General features: G+C 38.7%; 1 protein-coding gene across 4 annotated transcripts in view; it reads right to left on the bottom strand.

Moving 5' to 3' along the window:
• Positions 1–494: 494 nt before the first annotated feature.
• DMD (dystrophin) overlaps positions 495–17,323 on the bottom strand; it is a 1,248,719-nt gene continuing 1,231,890 nt past the window's right edge. For 3 of the 4 annotated variants that reach the window (XM_066619666.1, XM_066619667.1, XM_066619668.1), the window contains 3 exons: positions 16,535–16,627; positions 8,719–8,750; positions 495–3,119 (listed from right to left, as the gene is read on the bottom strand). In XM_066619666.1, the coding sequence (XP_066475763.1) occupies positions 3,108–3,119; positions 8,719–8,750; positions 16,535–16,627 (137 nt within the window). In that variant the 3' untranslated portion in view covers positions 495–3,107. The remainder of the gene's footprint in view (positions 3,120–8,718; positions 8,751–16,534; positions 16,628–17,323) is intronic. The other variant, XM_066619670.1, reaches the window with a different exon arrangement.

Raw genomic sequence — 17,323 nt, 5'->3', positions numbered from 1 at the left:
AGCAACACCTGTGTTCAAATACTGAGGAATGTCAGTCTGAGAGATGGAATTTATGAGGAGGGATGGATGAAAGCAGAAGTGGTTCCAGCAATATGAATGTATAAGGGTGTTTCACAGAGGCAAAATATTCATGGATTGAATTATGTTTTACATCCAAATCAGGTTATTTTCATAAAATAGTTTCACAGAGTTTAAAACACTGCTCTCAAGTTTCTAATGCGAGATGTATGCCTTACCAAACAAAAAGAAACAGAAATCAAAGCATCCTATCCCTCCCTCCCCCCCCAAAAAAAATCTTATAGGGTTTAAATAAAAACTGGGCATTGGCTTTTGGCCATGGAGTCTTTAGCTGCAGGGTATTAAGTATGCTGGGGTGAGAAATGAATTCAGGAATGGATAGGGTGGCATTCTGCCCAGCCAAAATCCATACAGGCAGTTTAGCTGGAAAAGAAAGCAACAAATTAAATGCTGAATGATCAGTAAAAGTACCACACTTATTTTTATAACATAATTGCGTGCTTTATTGATATACACAGTAAAGCAGTATATAATACAATAAGTAAGGCATATATTTGGTGAAATTTGATATGTTGTGAAAAAAATGCAGTAAAACTGAAGTTTATAAAAATAATTAGTCAATGTTACAGTGTTGATGTTAGAACACAATAGATTATGATACCCAAGTAATAAACCAGTACTGGCTAACAGTGGTATAACATGCCGGATGATAGTAATTCAGTTACACTGATAATGTTTTACAGTTTAATAGTTTGTGGATATAAGGAACATGAAAGAATTCCCCCAAAAATGCTTAAAAAGCAGCAATAAAGCTCTTAAACTCTTTAAATATTTTTGACAGACTCACTTCAAAACTAATGTCTATGAAGGAAAGAACAAAAAACCCTGATGAAAACAATTGTGCACTCCATTTGTCTTCAATTGTTTAAAAGAGAATTTTCACCTTGAAAGCACAAGAGAGGCTCCTTTCTGAACATCTCAGCTTGCACTTTCCTGAAGAAAGGCATGAGCATATCTTGGGTACACATTGCAAAGAAACAGCATGATCCATCCTAGTGTGGGTAGAGGGTCTGTGCATGGCAGGATCAGCGCAGGGAACAGTCAAACCTGTTGCTCTCTCTGTTATCGCACATCCCTGCCAAGCTCAACACCCGGGCAAGGGGCATAGCTGAAGGGGGACAGGGACTCTGAGCTGATCTCTCAATCTGCAATGTTGCACCTGCACTTGGATGGATTGTGCCTGCGTTTTAAGAAATTCTTATGACGGAAATGGAAGTTTAGAACTCTTTTGTAAGCTATTACCCTTGAAAAGAATTTTTTTTGTGGATTTATTGTTGTTAAAATAAGACCTGCTCACACAATGGACAAGTGGTGATGATGTAATATCTTCTGTACATACTCAGGAACACCACAAAACCAAAGTGAGGTAGAAATAACATGACTACCCATGTTTGATGTTAACTAGCATTAAAAATAAAATAAAAATTTTCTTCCAATTTTAATTACACTTCGTACAAGAAGAGGTAACAGATTTTACTCTTGCAAAGTATTAACGTGGATTAGATGGTGAGATTCTAACATCAAATAATGGAATTAAAGGCTGGTGAAAGGACATGAAATGAAATGGTAAAGCTTTTGTTAACAGCACCTCAAAATTTTAGAGTAGTAAACCTGAGGAGCTGTTACTTAACATCTATTTTCTGTTATCCCTCTCCTGAGTCATTGTTAATTGTGCGATATCACTTGTAGAAGACCTAGGGAGGAACAAGATTAGTGGGACTGTTGTCTTGAATGACCATCATCTCGTGAAGTAGTGTGGCTTCTTTCAGCTGCCCACAGATAAGAAGTCAATATAATTGCTCCATACTATTTCCTTGGTTTAATTGAAGTGCAGGGTCTCCTTGGAACTTGCGGCAAAGCAGATTTGTAGAGACTTTTCTTGTTTTTAAGAGTCTGGGCAATTTTCAATGCTCAAGAACTCTACAATAATAATACTGTAATAATGAGTAATCAAACTCATGCTTCAGGATGGAAGCAGATCGCTATCTGTAGTTATGTCCTCATCCCCACACACAGAGCAGCTGAGTCTCCCTTGGAAGGTGGCAACACACAGCCTGAAAGCAAATCAGACTTCTACTTTGAAGCATTAAAGTGCTGGCCAGTGCCAGAGGCAGGATACCAGACCATAATGTCCAAAGGTTTAATCCAGTAAGGCAGTTCCTATTTTGTTTTTGACTAGCAACATTTGGGTTACTAGTAGTGGAGGAAACAGCAGAAGCATAGAATAAGGATTCAATTTTATCTTTTTATTTTTGCAAGCTCTGAAGATAGCGATTGTCATGTAATGTGCTCTTTCATATTATTGCCAACTAGCTGGATAATTCTAATAAGACTGAATTTTACTTGGAAGGAGGTGGTAAAGCTACCTCAACTGGAAGTTTAGAACAATATTATTTTTTTATGCCAGTGCTAGTCAGACAGAAACAATGAGAAATGTAAGTGGGCTGTTTTGGTGTTGCAGAAATTCTCTCTTTGATACGCAAAGAAAAGAACACAGAACATGAATATCTGTCTGGTACAATTACAGAGCTGAAGTGATGCTAAACAAATGCACTGCCTCTTTTTTGTTTGTTTTTATAGGGATTTATATAAACAATTTTTTAATAAAGCACACTTTGTTTACAATCTTTCTTTATAACGGTTATAAATTTTTTTTAAACAACCCAAAATGCGTTCCATATAAAGAAATGGCAAGTTATTTAGCTATCAAGATTTTACATGTAGTTTTCTTATTTTTTTGTACAATTGCATAGACGTGTAAAACCTGCCATTGTTAACAAAACAATAACAGACTTAAGAAACTACTGAAATCTACAGTATAGTACCACTACCCTTCACAAAAATATAGATTTGTTTTCTTGTAAACTCTTACAGTCTAATCCTTTGTCATATGAATATTATAAAAACCATGCGGGTACGCCTGAAGTTGTAAAACACATCTTGCTATTCTAACACCTTGTCGTCGGTCATCACTGTAACTAAGGTTTCCATTGCTCGGCCCAAGTCATCTGCCATGTGGAAAAGGCTGCCTACATTGTGGCCTGAAAAAAAAAAAGAGAATTCACAAATGAAACAGAATTGTGACTAGTTATGAAAATTGCCACACATACTGTGAAGGACAAACTCGTTGACAAGTTAGGTAGTTGGATGTAAAATAGACAGTCCCATGCAACGGCAGTTATCCAACAGTTTGGGGCCTCGGTGACACTTCAAAATGCTACCAAAGCTCAGTGAAACCTGCATAGATCCTACCAGCAGCATATTTGAGCTTGTAAAAACAAGAAGACATGGCAAATTTCAAAGGCGCATGCATGAAAACCCTTGGCAGAAACTCAAAAATCAAATGTGCATGTGAAAGAATGTGTTACACAAGTGTTTGTAAATGCATCAATTAAAGTGAACAGCAGCCACACTGATCAATCATAATCAACCAACACAGCTTGACTGGGGAGCTTGCCAAAGTGCTAATTGATGTTAATGAGAGTAAGGTCCTGAGCAAAGTCTCCATTGGTGACCAAATTGAAGACTTAAATCATCCTACATAAATTCACCAAATCCTTTAAAATACTGCTGCTAATTAAAGAAAGCTGGCTGTATGAACTTCATTACCAAGGGGGAAAGAGAAGCTGGACGTGTCAGCTTGAGTTAAATGTGGTTTGTCTTGCAGCAATAATTTATTTGTGATGACCTGTGACAGAATTCTTGTTTTAGCTTATTTTAATCCATTGCTGAGACGAAATTAGATCTTGATGTTCATAAAATGTTGACTCCTCATGCTGAAGTGACAGCTGGCACAGAAAGGGTGGACACAGAACGAATTAGGAGGAAAGTCTAGAAGCGGAGACGGGCTGAGGAAACACACAGCCAGGCATTCAGATATATGCACTCTTAATTCTACTAGGTCAGATGTGTGTAGTTTATGTTTTTCAGCCCTGCTAGTCATGTGACAGAGATGAAAATGACTGCAAGGACAACAACGATCACTTAGTCTAGATTTCCATCATTCAAAACCCCTTCGATCCACAACACAACACAAATTACATTAGTTTTGGATTGTGCTATGTTAATTTCATGCCTCCTTTTTCTCTGCTAGACAGTAGGATTTAGTGCTAAGGTGCTAACTGGGAAACACAAAAAGCTCTCATGTAGATTTGTCCTTTTATAAGTGGTAAATGTCACAGACTAATGGTGCCTCTTCCCCACTTAGTTCCAACAACCATGGTGGTTATGATATAGCCTACTAATGTAGCTAGCAATCCTCTGAGAGAGATTAGGCTGAAGTACAGTGGCTTATACAGTGGCCCTCATGGTGCCGCCCCGGGCAGCTCAGGATTGGGCTGCCCCTTAGGATTGGGCAGTCAGTCTCCAGTTTGCACCCAGTTTAACGTTTAAGCTATTCTGGCAAAGTATCATAAATGTGAGAATATTTTCCAAGAAGATTCTTAGAATAAGGATGCAGCCATTTTAAAATTATGTGAAGACTGGAACTACTGCTGTCTTATTCGGTGGATAAAGGATGCAAGGACTTCAGCCTCAGACTGTTAAATTGGCACCTTTCACAAGTGATATGTGCTCACTTATCATTTAAAAGGCAAGTAAGTGTTATTTTTCCACTCAGTACTTATAAGCAGCTGAACCATTTTGGGGCAATTTTACACACACGCTGCTCAGATCTGCCAAAAACACCTTCCAGAAAACAATAAAAAAATGTCACTATGTGACATATTGATACAGCTATATACAGAGGAACATAAAAGGTTTGCAGGTCGTCACTTTTGGATGACCTGAGAAACTTGCTGTAATACAAACCTATGATCTATCTTTCACGTGCTTTCTTTTTTCTCCACTAACATTGTGACATGGTATTTTATGCCTCACATCTATGCACCTGACAAGGGAATACCCGAACAAATAAAGGACAGACTGAATTTCAGTGGTCAGTGTTCAGCAAGGATATTGATGACACTTGGCTGTAAGGAGGCAGGGAAAGTTCTGAACTGGTGCCAACAATGGACTGGTGAGTGTGAACAAACTGATGCTTTCCATTTCTTCCCGAGTGTATAACTAGTGTAAAATTGTTATATAATCCTTAAAATAATGAAAAACAAACAAAGTGCTGTTGAATTGGAATTCCACTAGTCCAGGGCTATAGATACAACAACCTATATATTAGGGATGCCCTGCCCTTATGAGTTAAGCTCTCAGCTTAGATATTCTCTTGAATAATGAGTTTCTTGGTATGTGGTGGTGGTAGTACTAAACAATGCATTCCACTAAGGCTGCTTTATCTGCAAGGCTGTCTCTGAAAAGTGCTCATAGATGATGACCACAGAGTCACAAATGGAGTTGGCCATTTGGAGTATTTGATACCAGTTTTACAACTATTACAATGGTACCAATTGGCTTCTGGAACCACTTTGATGCTGACTTTTTAATGCCACCTGTATGAGACTTCTCACACAATAAGATGACTTAACCAAAAGCCCTGGTTCCAAGTGCCCTGTCTGAAGCACAGTAATATGGGGGTATGTGCCTGGAAAACAGAGTGCTGTGTAAACCAGCACTACAAGAGGTAATTATAATACTGTTCCAATGCAGATCTGTTTACTGAACTCACCAGTAGGTCAAAGCCTACTGCATAAATGACCGCTGCTGTCGTCCTGCATGGCAGTGATGAAAGATGCTAAGAGGAGTTACACCAAGGAGGATGAGCTGGGCAGACTGATCCTTGGGAACTGCAACTTCTAATTGAAAAAAGACATCTAGGGTAGATTGCCTTGCTCATTTTCCCCTCTCCTAAAGCATTTCCTGATACCAAGCAATTGGGCTTGTGCCAGAACATACTGTTCTCATTTGGCACAGCACTAGCCTGAATATCCAACTTCTGTTGGCTGAAAGTATGGCAGAGATCGCTGTATTTTTCAGTATCAAACTTTTGAACAGTTTTATGAATTTTAAATTTTTTGCTTTTTATAATACACTGACTCCCTCATTTATGGGCACCCAAGTTAGGGAGAGCTGTGTTGGGCCTTTCATGCAGAACCAGGACACCCTTTGTGGTCCTTTCGCACAATTGTGAAAGTGCTGGGCTGGCCAGCTGCTTGGAGCCGTGTATGTCCAAACTTCAGTACAGACCTCTGGAATGGAACCAGTACATACATTGGGGCCTTAGTGTGTTATAAAAATTGCCCTAGGGCTACTGTTGCAGGAAGCAGCATTGTAGGAGGTATTACTGTATAGTGGGTGGCTCAATGGGGTGGTAGGGCCTTCTCAGAGATAGTGCCAGTGTTGTGGAACTACCTCTTCCCTTTGTCTCATAGGCAGTTTGCCAAGGCGATATTGTTTCATCAGGCTTTGTTTTTTTTGGACTGACCAATAATATCAGAATAATTTACATCATACAGTGGCAAGTCATCTTAAAGTTATTTGCATAGGAAGTAAGATATTGTTTTGTGGCACCCTAGATTGATTCCATAAATAAATACTTCTTTCAAATGACTGTTCGGTTTTCTCCTACTTCTAATCATATCAACTTTGTCTGTTTTGTTAGTTCTGCCACATAATTTTTGTTGCTATGTCCAACATTTTCTATCTGAAATATGTCACTGAAGGTGACATTCTACATCTGATAATGGAATATTTCTTCAAAGGGTATTATCTACTCTGAGCTTATCTACTTTTTAAATGTTGTTATTCACTCCCCTAACAACATCTGGAGACAAATTTCAAATCCAAATATAATATATGGGAATGCTGCATATTTCATTCAGAATTACAACTTCTTGAATGTAATTGAGCTGCCTGTGAAATCATGAATCCCAACTTTTTCATATTCTTTTACCAAAGAGAAGATATGCCAGTCCACGTCATTCGAAATATGTTTAGTCAGAAGAAATTCCCACTGAGTTCAGTGAAGCTTACTTTCTGGTAAATATGATTAGGACTGCACCTAATGGCAACTTCATACTTGGCGTACTTCATATGCAAAACGACTGCTCTCAGTCACAACTCACAAGTACAGTCTGCTTTCATGGACCCTTCACAGACCATGGGCATTAAGCCTGAACAGTTCTTGCTGCAACACTAATAGAACCAGTCATCAAAGCCTTAGTGTCTGGGGGAGGGGTGGATATCTGCAGATCCCATATCTGCCCTGCTCCCCTTACGTCCAGAGGGTCCTCTGATCCCAGCAGAGGTTGTGGATGGATGTCTGAGCCTCTGCCAGACTCAGACGCTCAATGAAAAAAAAAATGAAATTATTAATGCCTTATAAGGGACTTCTGCAGGCCTCCTAAGGTCTTGTAAGGCATTAGAAAGTCACTTCTGGTTTTATGAAAAACTGGAAGTGACTTTTTTTTCATTGAAAGTTTGAGCTTGGCAGAGACCATGGATGGCCATCCGCAGTCTCTGCTGGGCTCAGAGGGTGCTCCAGAGGTGAAGGGAGCAGAGTTCCCCTTGCTTCTGGAGGGGGGTGCTTGCCCATATCCACGGTTTCAGTTAACCATGAGGGGTTCCAGAATGGAACCCCCGTGGATACCAAGTCATGCCTGTATATGACAATTTGTTTTTGTCTCTGTTTGTATTCTGTCCTCTATTAATGTCTGTAGTCCAGTAAGCCTAAAGTTTTGCATTTATATCTAAGCAGCAGCAATTAAAAAAAAATGCCAGTTTGGTATACAAGAGCAATGAGCATATTTTTGGGGCTTGGAGTCAAGATCATTGCAATGCTAATGGTCACTATTCTGAATTTCTGAATGTGTTAGCATTACTCATTTTATTAGGCTGTTCGCCTTTCATACATCATGCCTGGTAAAGAGGAAGAACAGCGTAACATTCAAATGCCCTCCGTTTTTAAGATGATACAGCAATTACTATTTGCACTCCATTACCAAGGCGAAGAAGTGTATCTTCTAGAAGCTGATAGGCCATCTTTTAGCATCTTTGTTTCTGCTCAAAGCACCTGTTTCTGTATATGATGGTAAATGATAACTCGCATGACACTTTGAAGCCCTTAAATGTTCTCACAGCAACCCTATAAAGTGACCACAATTTCTAGAAGTCGAATGTAGATGTAGAACCAAAAGCAAGAAGGAGAGACTTGCCCAATCAGCAATCCATAGCTAAGCTGGATTTCAACCTGTTGTACTCTGTCCACTAGACCGCAGGCATTGTTGTATGTACTTTAGTGTAGCACAGCAGAATTTGCAGGTGTTAGTGATCTTCTGTTTAGTACAATGCTGAACTTGCAAGCTGAAGGAATATATAAATTATACCTCTCAACCCTCTCTTTTAATCTGTTTTTCCAATGAAGATTTGAACCTTGTATCTAAGAAGTCTCAGAGCATTGGCCAAAGCCAGATTATGATTTCACACTTCATGAACCACAGAAAAAGAATTTTATGGCAGATTTTCATCTTTCTTCTTAAAATATGAGCATCTTTTGGAAGGGCCTAATTGGAGAATAAGGCATTCCTTCCCATTGTTGATGTTCAATCCAAGTTGAGAGGTATTACATGTTATAGCACACCTGTGAAATGTACCTAGCAACATGCATGCTGTGCCACAAATGCCAGACCAAAAAAAAAAAGAAAAAGGATGCTGCAAACAAGAAGCTATTGCAGGGGGGTCAGACTCACTAACCTCTCTCACTGGCTTGCCAGGGACATTTCTTCCTTTAGTAATCGAAATAAAGGTATCGGGGGTGGGGGGTGGGAAGAGGGAAGGGAACAAATACAGAAGTACTTCAATGTGCATTCTGGAGTTGAATACAGGACAGACAATTTTGTAAAAATGAACCCAAAGCCGCCAATGTATTTAAATGCATACAATATTGCTTGCAGGTAGCGCCTAAAAATCCTTGTTTTCTGCTTTTAGGTTGAAATGGAGAGACACAGTGAATAAATTTACTGATCAACCGACTCAGGAAAAGGGTGAAACTGAGATTCTGAACATATTTGCTCAATATATATGGATTCTACTAGTCAACAATTGTGCTAAAACGTTTAATTGCCTGTAGCAGTACTGCAGGACTCAGATGATGAATTGAGCTTGCTACTGCTACAAAGAACAATCTACCTTAGCACTGTTACATACTCTAAGGCATATAAGAATAAGAATAATATGCAAAGAGACCCTAGGCACATTGTACACGTGCACTGGAATTACAAAGAGCACAAATGTAGAACAGCTATGGGTCCCTGAAGACTCTCTATCAATTAGCAATAACATGAAGCAGTTACACAGAGTACTCAAAGCTTCAGCCACAAGTTTTGGTAAACTGAAGCTGGGTCCTCCTGCCTGCAACACACAGATTGTGCCATTGAACTACAGCCCTATCTTATTGGCTGACAACAGCCAATTTTTTTCCTTACTAAATTACATCATATTAGATATAGGATTTTTTTTTATGTTGGAAGATGTGGAGCTGCAGTTTGTCCTTGTTCATTTTTAGATAATCCCTTAGTAGTCAATGACCTAAGAGGCAGGAAAAGCGGAAAGTGCTCCTAAACTTCTCTCTCATACATATGTAAATCTGCACACTATTCATCAGCATTTTGACACAGTGAAATATATGCGGAATGTAGTTGCTCTGATGGCTTTTCTTTCTCCCAGTGCATGGAGGTAATAAATCATTTTTACTTAATACTTTTAAGCACACTGTGAGCATATTCTATCCTGCAGAATAAAAAAGGGGTCAAATCCTGTACTCTTAGCAATACAATCAATTCTGCATATAGGCAGACGTGGATCAAAATAATAATCTTATATTTTAAACACCACTAGGCCCAACATGCAGAGCTCCTTCAGTAAGCGCTAGATCCAAACATCCAAACACAAGAAATATCTGTTGGGTCCCATCAGCCTAATATCAGGTGGAAAAAAAAACATATCAAAGATCTCTCATAAGCTTTAATCAAGCTTAGCTCACCTTCTGAATTTCCCAATGAAAATGTTGGTTTGTGTCCGATTTCTTATTGTCCAAATTTTGAAAAGTCTCAAAATGTGTTTCTGTATTTTGTCCTGTCAAACTAATGTGTTCACTGTCTGCCCAGAACAATTTAGGAAGCAGCTTCTAGAGCAGAGTTTTCCAGCCTGAGCGTAGTGATCCCCCAGGGCAAGCATGCACTTATTTGTTTGGGATACTGCCCCCTTGAGGAGGACAGCAACTCATAGGCCCTTCGGGGTTTTGCTGCCGCCACTGCACACATGTAAATAAATGGGTTTCTTTGCACAGGCAAAGATGCACAGGGCTGATGCTGGAGCTGCCACTCTCCATTTTTCCCTCAAGCAGGCAGTGGCGGACATGTCATTCACTTGAGATTTGTAAGGTAAGAGTATTCTGGACTAATGTAGGGAGGGGGATTCAGATTTTACAGACTTTTGGAGTTTACAGACACCTCTTCCCCCCATTACTCTGCTAAATTGAGAGTTCATTACAACTTCATGTAGCAGCCTTTAGGAGCAGGGTGTAAAATAGAAATATCTAATTGTGTTTTCAGTTGATCTGGAAGGCATTTTTCTGAGAATCCATTGATGAAACAAACCCCAAAACAATACAAATACTACAACATATCAGTTAACTTGCCTATAAACAGTGGCCTGGATTCAGAGAAAGTTGGTCATGCAAGAGTCCTGTTAAAATCACTGAAACATATTAGTCATGATTAACTTAAGCCCCTTCGATTTCAAAAGGACTTTGGTGGGTTTGGCCCCAATCCAGGGAAATTTAATGTAGCATTCTGTTGTAAGGCTGTCACCATATGTTCTGTACATGCCCTGCAGTTAGGTCAGGAACAGCACATTCAAGTTTACATTTTTTGGCTTTTCATGTGTCAAAATGAAAAAAAAAAGATCTGCATCTAATACATATAAAACTTCCAGGAGACATTGCAGTCTGTACACAACTATAGCGTGAAAGCAATTTGCTCCATGACCTATTATCTTCCAGAGCTTACTAAGGTGGGATTTAATAGTACTCGTCTACTGAATGTCAGACCTCTGGCTTTGACATCTGTTTTGAGTTAGCAGAACAGCTGTGAAAAGCAGCTGCAGCCACTATGAATTTGTTTTGAACAGCATGCTAAAGGGAATGTGGATGGGAAATGTACAGCTTATAAGAAAATAATTCCTTAAGGACAGCAATCATCAGATACTCAGCAGAAATTCCCATTGGTAGAAGTCAAACTGCTTTCAGCACCAACCTACAGCTTCATAGTGAGTGTATATATCCTTCTATAATGTTTAATCTTTCAGCAATTCTTAGCAGTTTTTCAAAGTTAAAACAACAACAAAACTGTAGAAGCATCAGCTATTTTTCCTCCAAAAGATCTGCTTACTTACGTCAGAGATGTACTAAATTTGTCTACATGATGCATTTCTTTCCTTTCCAAACCGTGTTAAAACATGGCTGAATAGAGTATGAAATCCTTATGTCATCTATGCATAAATGTAGTATATAAACATGCATCAGTTTAGTCATCTGCCCCTTTCTTAAGGCTGAAGCCTTATTACTTTAAGATGCTGTGTATTTCACTTTATATTACTTTAAGATGCTGTGTATTACAAACCCTAAAGAAAAGTTCTTCCACGGAAATTTTCTTCCATATAATACAGTACTAGGAACTCTCGGATGGTTTCCTTCCCACTTAACATACCATGTTTTCTCACTGGTTTATCTCAGCCTCCCCCCACCCCCAATTAAATAATGTTTCTGAATACTCGCCACAGATCCCAGCAAAAAACAAGCTAGGCATGTAACAGCTGGAACATTTTGTTTCATTTTTACATTAAGCAACCTGTCTGAACAAGTTTGTGTAAGCAGAATATCTGCTTACTTTTTTGTGACTTGCGGTCCAAAAGAAAGTATCTGGCTTTCTTTTGTGCCAGATACTTTCTTTTGGTGCTGGCACCAGATTGCTGGGGATGCTGGGACAAAAGTGTGCACTGGGTTTTCCCTAATACCTCCCCCACTTGCCCCTTGATGGTACTGAGCACTGATATTGAGGGTTCAGCGATCAGCTTCATCAGGAAGATCTAGTGGGTGTGGGCCCTCAGCCAGAGCTCAGTCATTGACATCACCCCTGGAAATTTTCATCTCTTATTCTAAATGGCTTTTCCACCCTCAACTATATTTCAGTTAGTTTTCTATAACTTCTGGCCTTCACTTATCTTCTCAGTCAGGGTGACCTTCCACAAAGTGTTGATCCTTGATAACAGTTCAACAATGAAATAACTGAGAATATAATCTGTCTTCCACTAATCCATGGATAACCCTTTTTCTGTTTATATGCTCAGATTGACATCTGTACTGAGAAGAGTACTTAATTTAGGGCACATAATACATATTGGGAGGGGAGGGAGAGAGACACACACTCTCTCTCTCTCTCTCTCTCTCTCTCACACACACACACACACACACACACACACACTGGGGCAGAATGCACAGTATGAACAGTTGGGGGGGGCAAATGCCCTGGACAGTTCCCCATGGGGTGGGCACCGCAACCCTTCCTTCACCATCATTTTTAAAAATTTTTTTAAGGGGGTGGGGTTCATTTTCAAGGCCCTTTAAGGGCCAGGGAGGCTTCCTATGGCTTCCCAGGCCCTCAGAAGGTCTTCTGAGGTCTTCGAAATGCCAAAAATGGCACTTCCGGTGTTCCATGAAAACTGGAAGTGATGTTTAGGTGGGAGGGAGGCATTTTACGGGTGGCACCAGGGCCAGGTTCACAATTGGAGGAAAGAGCTATTCCAGGTAAAGTAATGGAAGCTGTAATGGAATTCCATTTGAAATGGGCTTCAATAGTCCCTTGTAGAGAGAATACACAAACTTAGGAACAGGTAGTGGGTGAGCTAGGTTCAATGCTCTTGTCTTTGTAGAGTTTGTGACTTAAGGTGCAACAAGTGGTGCATTACCCAGATCTTAATAGGAAACTGCAGAGAACAGTCTGGGAACATGTTAAATGTCCTGGGTAGAGCACACTCTTGTTGCAGGATAAAAAGCTAGTGTTGTAGACTAGCTAAGTCTATCCTGGTCTTGGTCCCTATCAGCTACATGCAACTATAGGAACCAGTTTGCCAGGCCTGTGTGTGGGTTAACCAACCAAAGATTTGGAATTGCACCAGATATGTTCAGACCAGTCCCAATACCAAATCTGGCTGACACATTACCTACGGTTCTGTACTGACATCTGTACCGCTGAGCACTATGACAGAGTTTAGTACAATATCCTATTTAATAGGCAATTTTGAAAGTCTAACAGAATGGAGAAAAAAAAATTCTCCATTATATAGGGGGGAAATGAGCTATCTTGACAAATACATAGCCGATGGCCTATGAATAAATGGGTGAATGGCATATCAACCTGTTTGTGTGTGTTCAAAAATGTCAGCTTTGGCTTTCTGAACTAAAGGTCTGCAGACACATTAAAGTAATGAAAATTAAAAGTAACACTAAAGATGTTCTGAATAAGCCTCACCAGAAGGTTTCTCTCTAGCCTATATTGTTTCACACTGTCATATTTCTTCAGGTACAATATATTTTTCTCGAACATGTAATTCACATAGCTAATGTGCAAGTCTAACATACAAGAGAAGAATACGGTAACACAGAAAAGCCCTTCTGCATGTTTGTAATATCATATTTTGTATCCCAGGAGATATTACAAATGCTACAAATGTGTCCTAATTGTAAAATAATACTGTAATACAGATGGTCCACTATCACTTCTTGCAACAAACACTGTACAAACATTATATGTGTTTTGATGGTTTTTGTAAATAAAAATGTAATATCCATAAAAGGAATGTAATTATTCAACTCAAAGTATTTAACTTGTTGTTACTAGAGTAGCATATAAAATGCTACTGGCATCTTGACTATAAATAATCGATACTATCTACAATCTCAGGATAATTGCAGGAATCATTTACCATATTTACAATAGTAGCTATACAACTGGTTTTCTCACTGTGGTAGTTTACCACTTGGATATATGTAAATCACCCTTAGTCAGTGGTTTGCAAACTCTTAACAATTGCATTCAAATGAATTCTAATAAATTAAGTATAAGATTATGACATGGACACTATACCAGCTCTCAATATGAAATACGAAAGAATAAAACATTCAAATCTTTTAAATGACAAATTCTTTCTGCCCTTATATGTGCATTTTAAATTGTCTCAAATGTAAAGAATATTAAAAAGGAATGGGGAATTCAAAATTCTCTTGGTTCCTTTTATTATGAATTTATGTTTCTACATATTTATGTATGAAACTTATGAATTTATTATGTTTCTACAAGGTGACCAAAAAGAATACAGTACAGTGGTGCCTCGCAAGACGAAATTAATTCGTTCCGCAAGTCGTTTCGTATTGCGAAAATTTCGTCTTGCGAAGCGCGGTTTCCCATAGGAATGCATTGAAATTTAATTAATGCGTTCCTATGGGCAAAAAAAGTCAGAACAAAATCAAATTTGGTTTACAAAGTGTTTATTAAGTGCTCTTTAAAGGCATACATACTGTACAGAGGATTTCAAAAATTTCAAGCACAAAACTTCAACTTTTTAATTTTAAAAATTCGTCTTGCGAAGCACGGCCATAGAAAAATTCGTCTTGCGAGTCACAAGAAAAATAGCAAAAACGCTTTCGTCTTGCGAGTTTTTCGGTGTGCGAGGCATTTGTCTTGTGAGGCACCACTGTATATCCACAGTTATTCAGTAGTCTAGAACAGGGGTGTCAACATAAGGCCCAGGGGCCAGATGTGGCCCTTGGTAGCATTTTATTCAACCCTCAGGCTCTCAGCTGCTAAGCAGTGCTGAAGGTGTTACTGCTATGACAGCCCACATGAAAATTGGGCTCTCTCATATCTTGAAATATGATCAATATGAAATATGATTGGTGTATTTTCTCTTCTATTTGCAGCTAATGAGTTCCTAAGTGAGAAAAGTGCTTATTTTTGGTTATGACCTGTTTAATGATATCATTTTCTGCCTAATGACATCACTTCTGGCCCTCAGCTGGCACCAAGAATGCTGTTCAGCCCTTGGTACGAAACAAGTTTGACACCCCTGGTCTAGAACCTGTATAGTGAAGACCAGATATCTAAAAACATAATAGTTTCAAGTTATATTTTCTTATAGTGTACCATATCAATTTCAGGGTGAAACTTCCATTCATTATAAAACTATTTGTTTAGTTTCCTTTTCCCCATCATTTTTAAAAAGTATAATTCTTACTAAGATAACATTCTATTTATTCCACACCTTTGGATCTGTTGTAATATCTTGAAGAAGGGGGGGGGGGAGATGAAAGGCATATATGGATAGAAGTGACAATTTTGACTGGTCTAAATCTCTGGAAGTTGTTTTTACGAAGGGGAGACTGGCTGAGATACCTTTAGTCTAGAAAAAGCACCAGAGGCAGGGGAAATAAAACTATGCATCCCTTAATCCAAAATACAGTGTTTCAGTAGAATGTTTGCCTGGTGCATTTCATGGAGACAGGTTTAAAATTACTTCACTTCACCCTCTATCAAGAAAGAAAATACTTCTTTTAACCCAAGGGTTTTCCATGGTAGTATAATGTAGTAGCCAGAATTGGGAATGACCTTTTCTAGAGCACTAAATGCTTCTTGGAAACATTATTCAAAGACTTTCTGTGCTCTGCTTTGACAAAGAAAGAAAATGTTAGAAAGAAAAGTTTATCGTGTTGAAATAGACCCTCAATTACTCTGAGTGAATGATTGTGTCTGGCTATTTGTGCTTTACAGGGCTTGGGGTGGGGGTGGGGGTGGGGACAACTCATAAATTCAAGTAGGTGCAACAGTTCCGACAAAAAGGGGAAAAAGAAAAACCCAAAGGTACGAATGCTCCAAATCAGCAATCTTTTTCAGATGCATGAAAATGAATGTACACCTACAAGAGATCCATCTCAGCACACACAGGACTCTGGATTGGAGAAATGGTGCACTGTTTCAGAAATATGTTTGTTTAGCTCCTTTCTGCATCACAATTAATATAAAAGGCAAATTAGAAATTTTCAAGCTTTAGAATTATTTACTGGGTATAAACTGAGAGTCTACTGGATTAAAACATAAGTTTAATGTTAATGGTAAGTAAATATAATTAAGAATTTAAATGTGCCTTAACTATTGCAGCTCTCAAAAATCTATCTTGCAGCCGTCAAACATCTGAAGTTTATTGTATGTGGTTTTTACGTTAAGCAAATTTGGCCACCCTTGCTATATGGGAATGGTTCTTATTCTTCCTTTACTACAAAGTATTTTAGAGGAAGAAACGTAGCTAAAGCAAAGTGCTAAGGTTTTCTAGATTTCTGTGGTGCTGCTAGACTCTCTTTCACCTACAGAATTGTCTGTGAACAGGATACTGATCTGCAAGAAACCTGCATCACATATAATTTAACTGGCAGTCTTTGCTTCTGAGTACAGAAGCTTACCTCTTGTACTTGGAAAGGAATTGTTTAGCTGTTCCATAACCTCTTCTAACCCTGTGCTTGTGTCCTGGGGAGGGCTGAGCAGATCATCCTCACCTGAAAAAACAAAAACAGAAGCACAAGGCTTTCAACAAGATCCTGCAGAAAACATTTGCTACATAAACAGTGCCACTGACTGCAAGTCTGTGACTGTCAGTGATTCATTTGGGACTTATACAAGCTGCACTTTGCAAAATTATTGCCATGGTTTGCTTAATTCACCACATTTAAGTCATTCTTTTAAAATAAACTCTCCTGGGTAATATTTAACAGAAATTTTAATATATATGCATGCACACAGACAAACCTCATCATTTTCTAAATTATCACAATTGTTCCAAGTACTGTATGAAGTATTGCAGTCTGTGAGGGAAAAATAAATTATTTTAAAACTCATAAGCATCTATACTAAAAAAAAATGGGAAAGAATTACTAGAAAAGAATTAGAGTTCCTTTACTCAGACCAGTTGTGGTTGCAAGCTGCATTTTAATGGTTATGTGGTCATTCTGAAAATGCAGTTCTTAGCAAAGTAACTCAGAGCTGACAAACACTGCATTCACACTTTTGACAGTTTAATTGCATCAGATGAGACCTGCATGAAAGGTCTCTTGCACTATGAAAATGACTTTTCATTTTCATAGTGACATTTAACATGGCACAATACGTTTGCCCCCTTGAATAAGTTCGATGATCCAATTAAGAAGCTGAGTTGAAATGAAAATTTCAGTTACTACAGAAGGCTTTTCTTAAAA

This window comes from Tiliqua scincoides, chromosome 3 (genome assembly GCF_035046505.1).
Source record: "Tiliqua scincoides isolate rTilSci1 chromosome 3, rTilSci1.hap2, whole genome shotgun sequence".
NCBI lineage: Eukaryota > Metazoa > Chordata > Lepidosauria > Squamata > Scincidae > Tiliqua > Tiliqua scincoides.
Note: the sequence above shows the minus strand (reverse complement) of the source record. Positions and strands in the feature narration are given on the sequence as shown.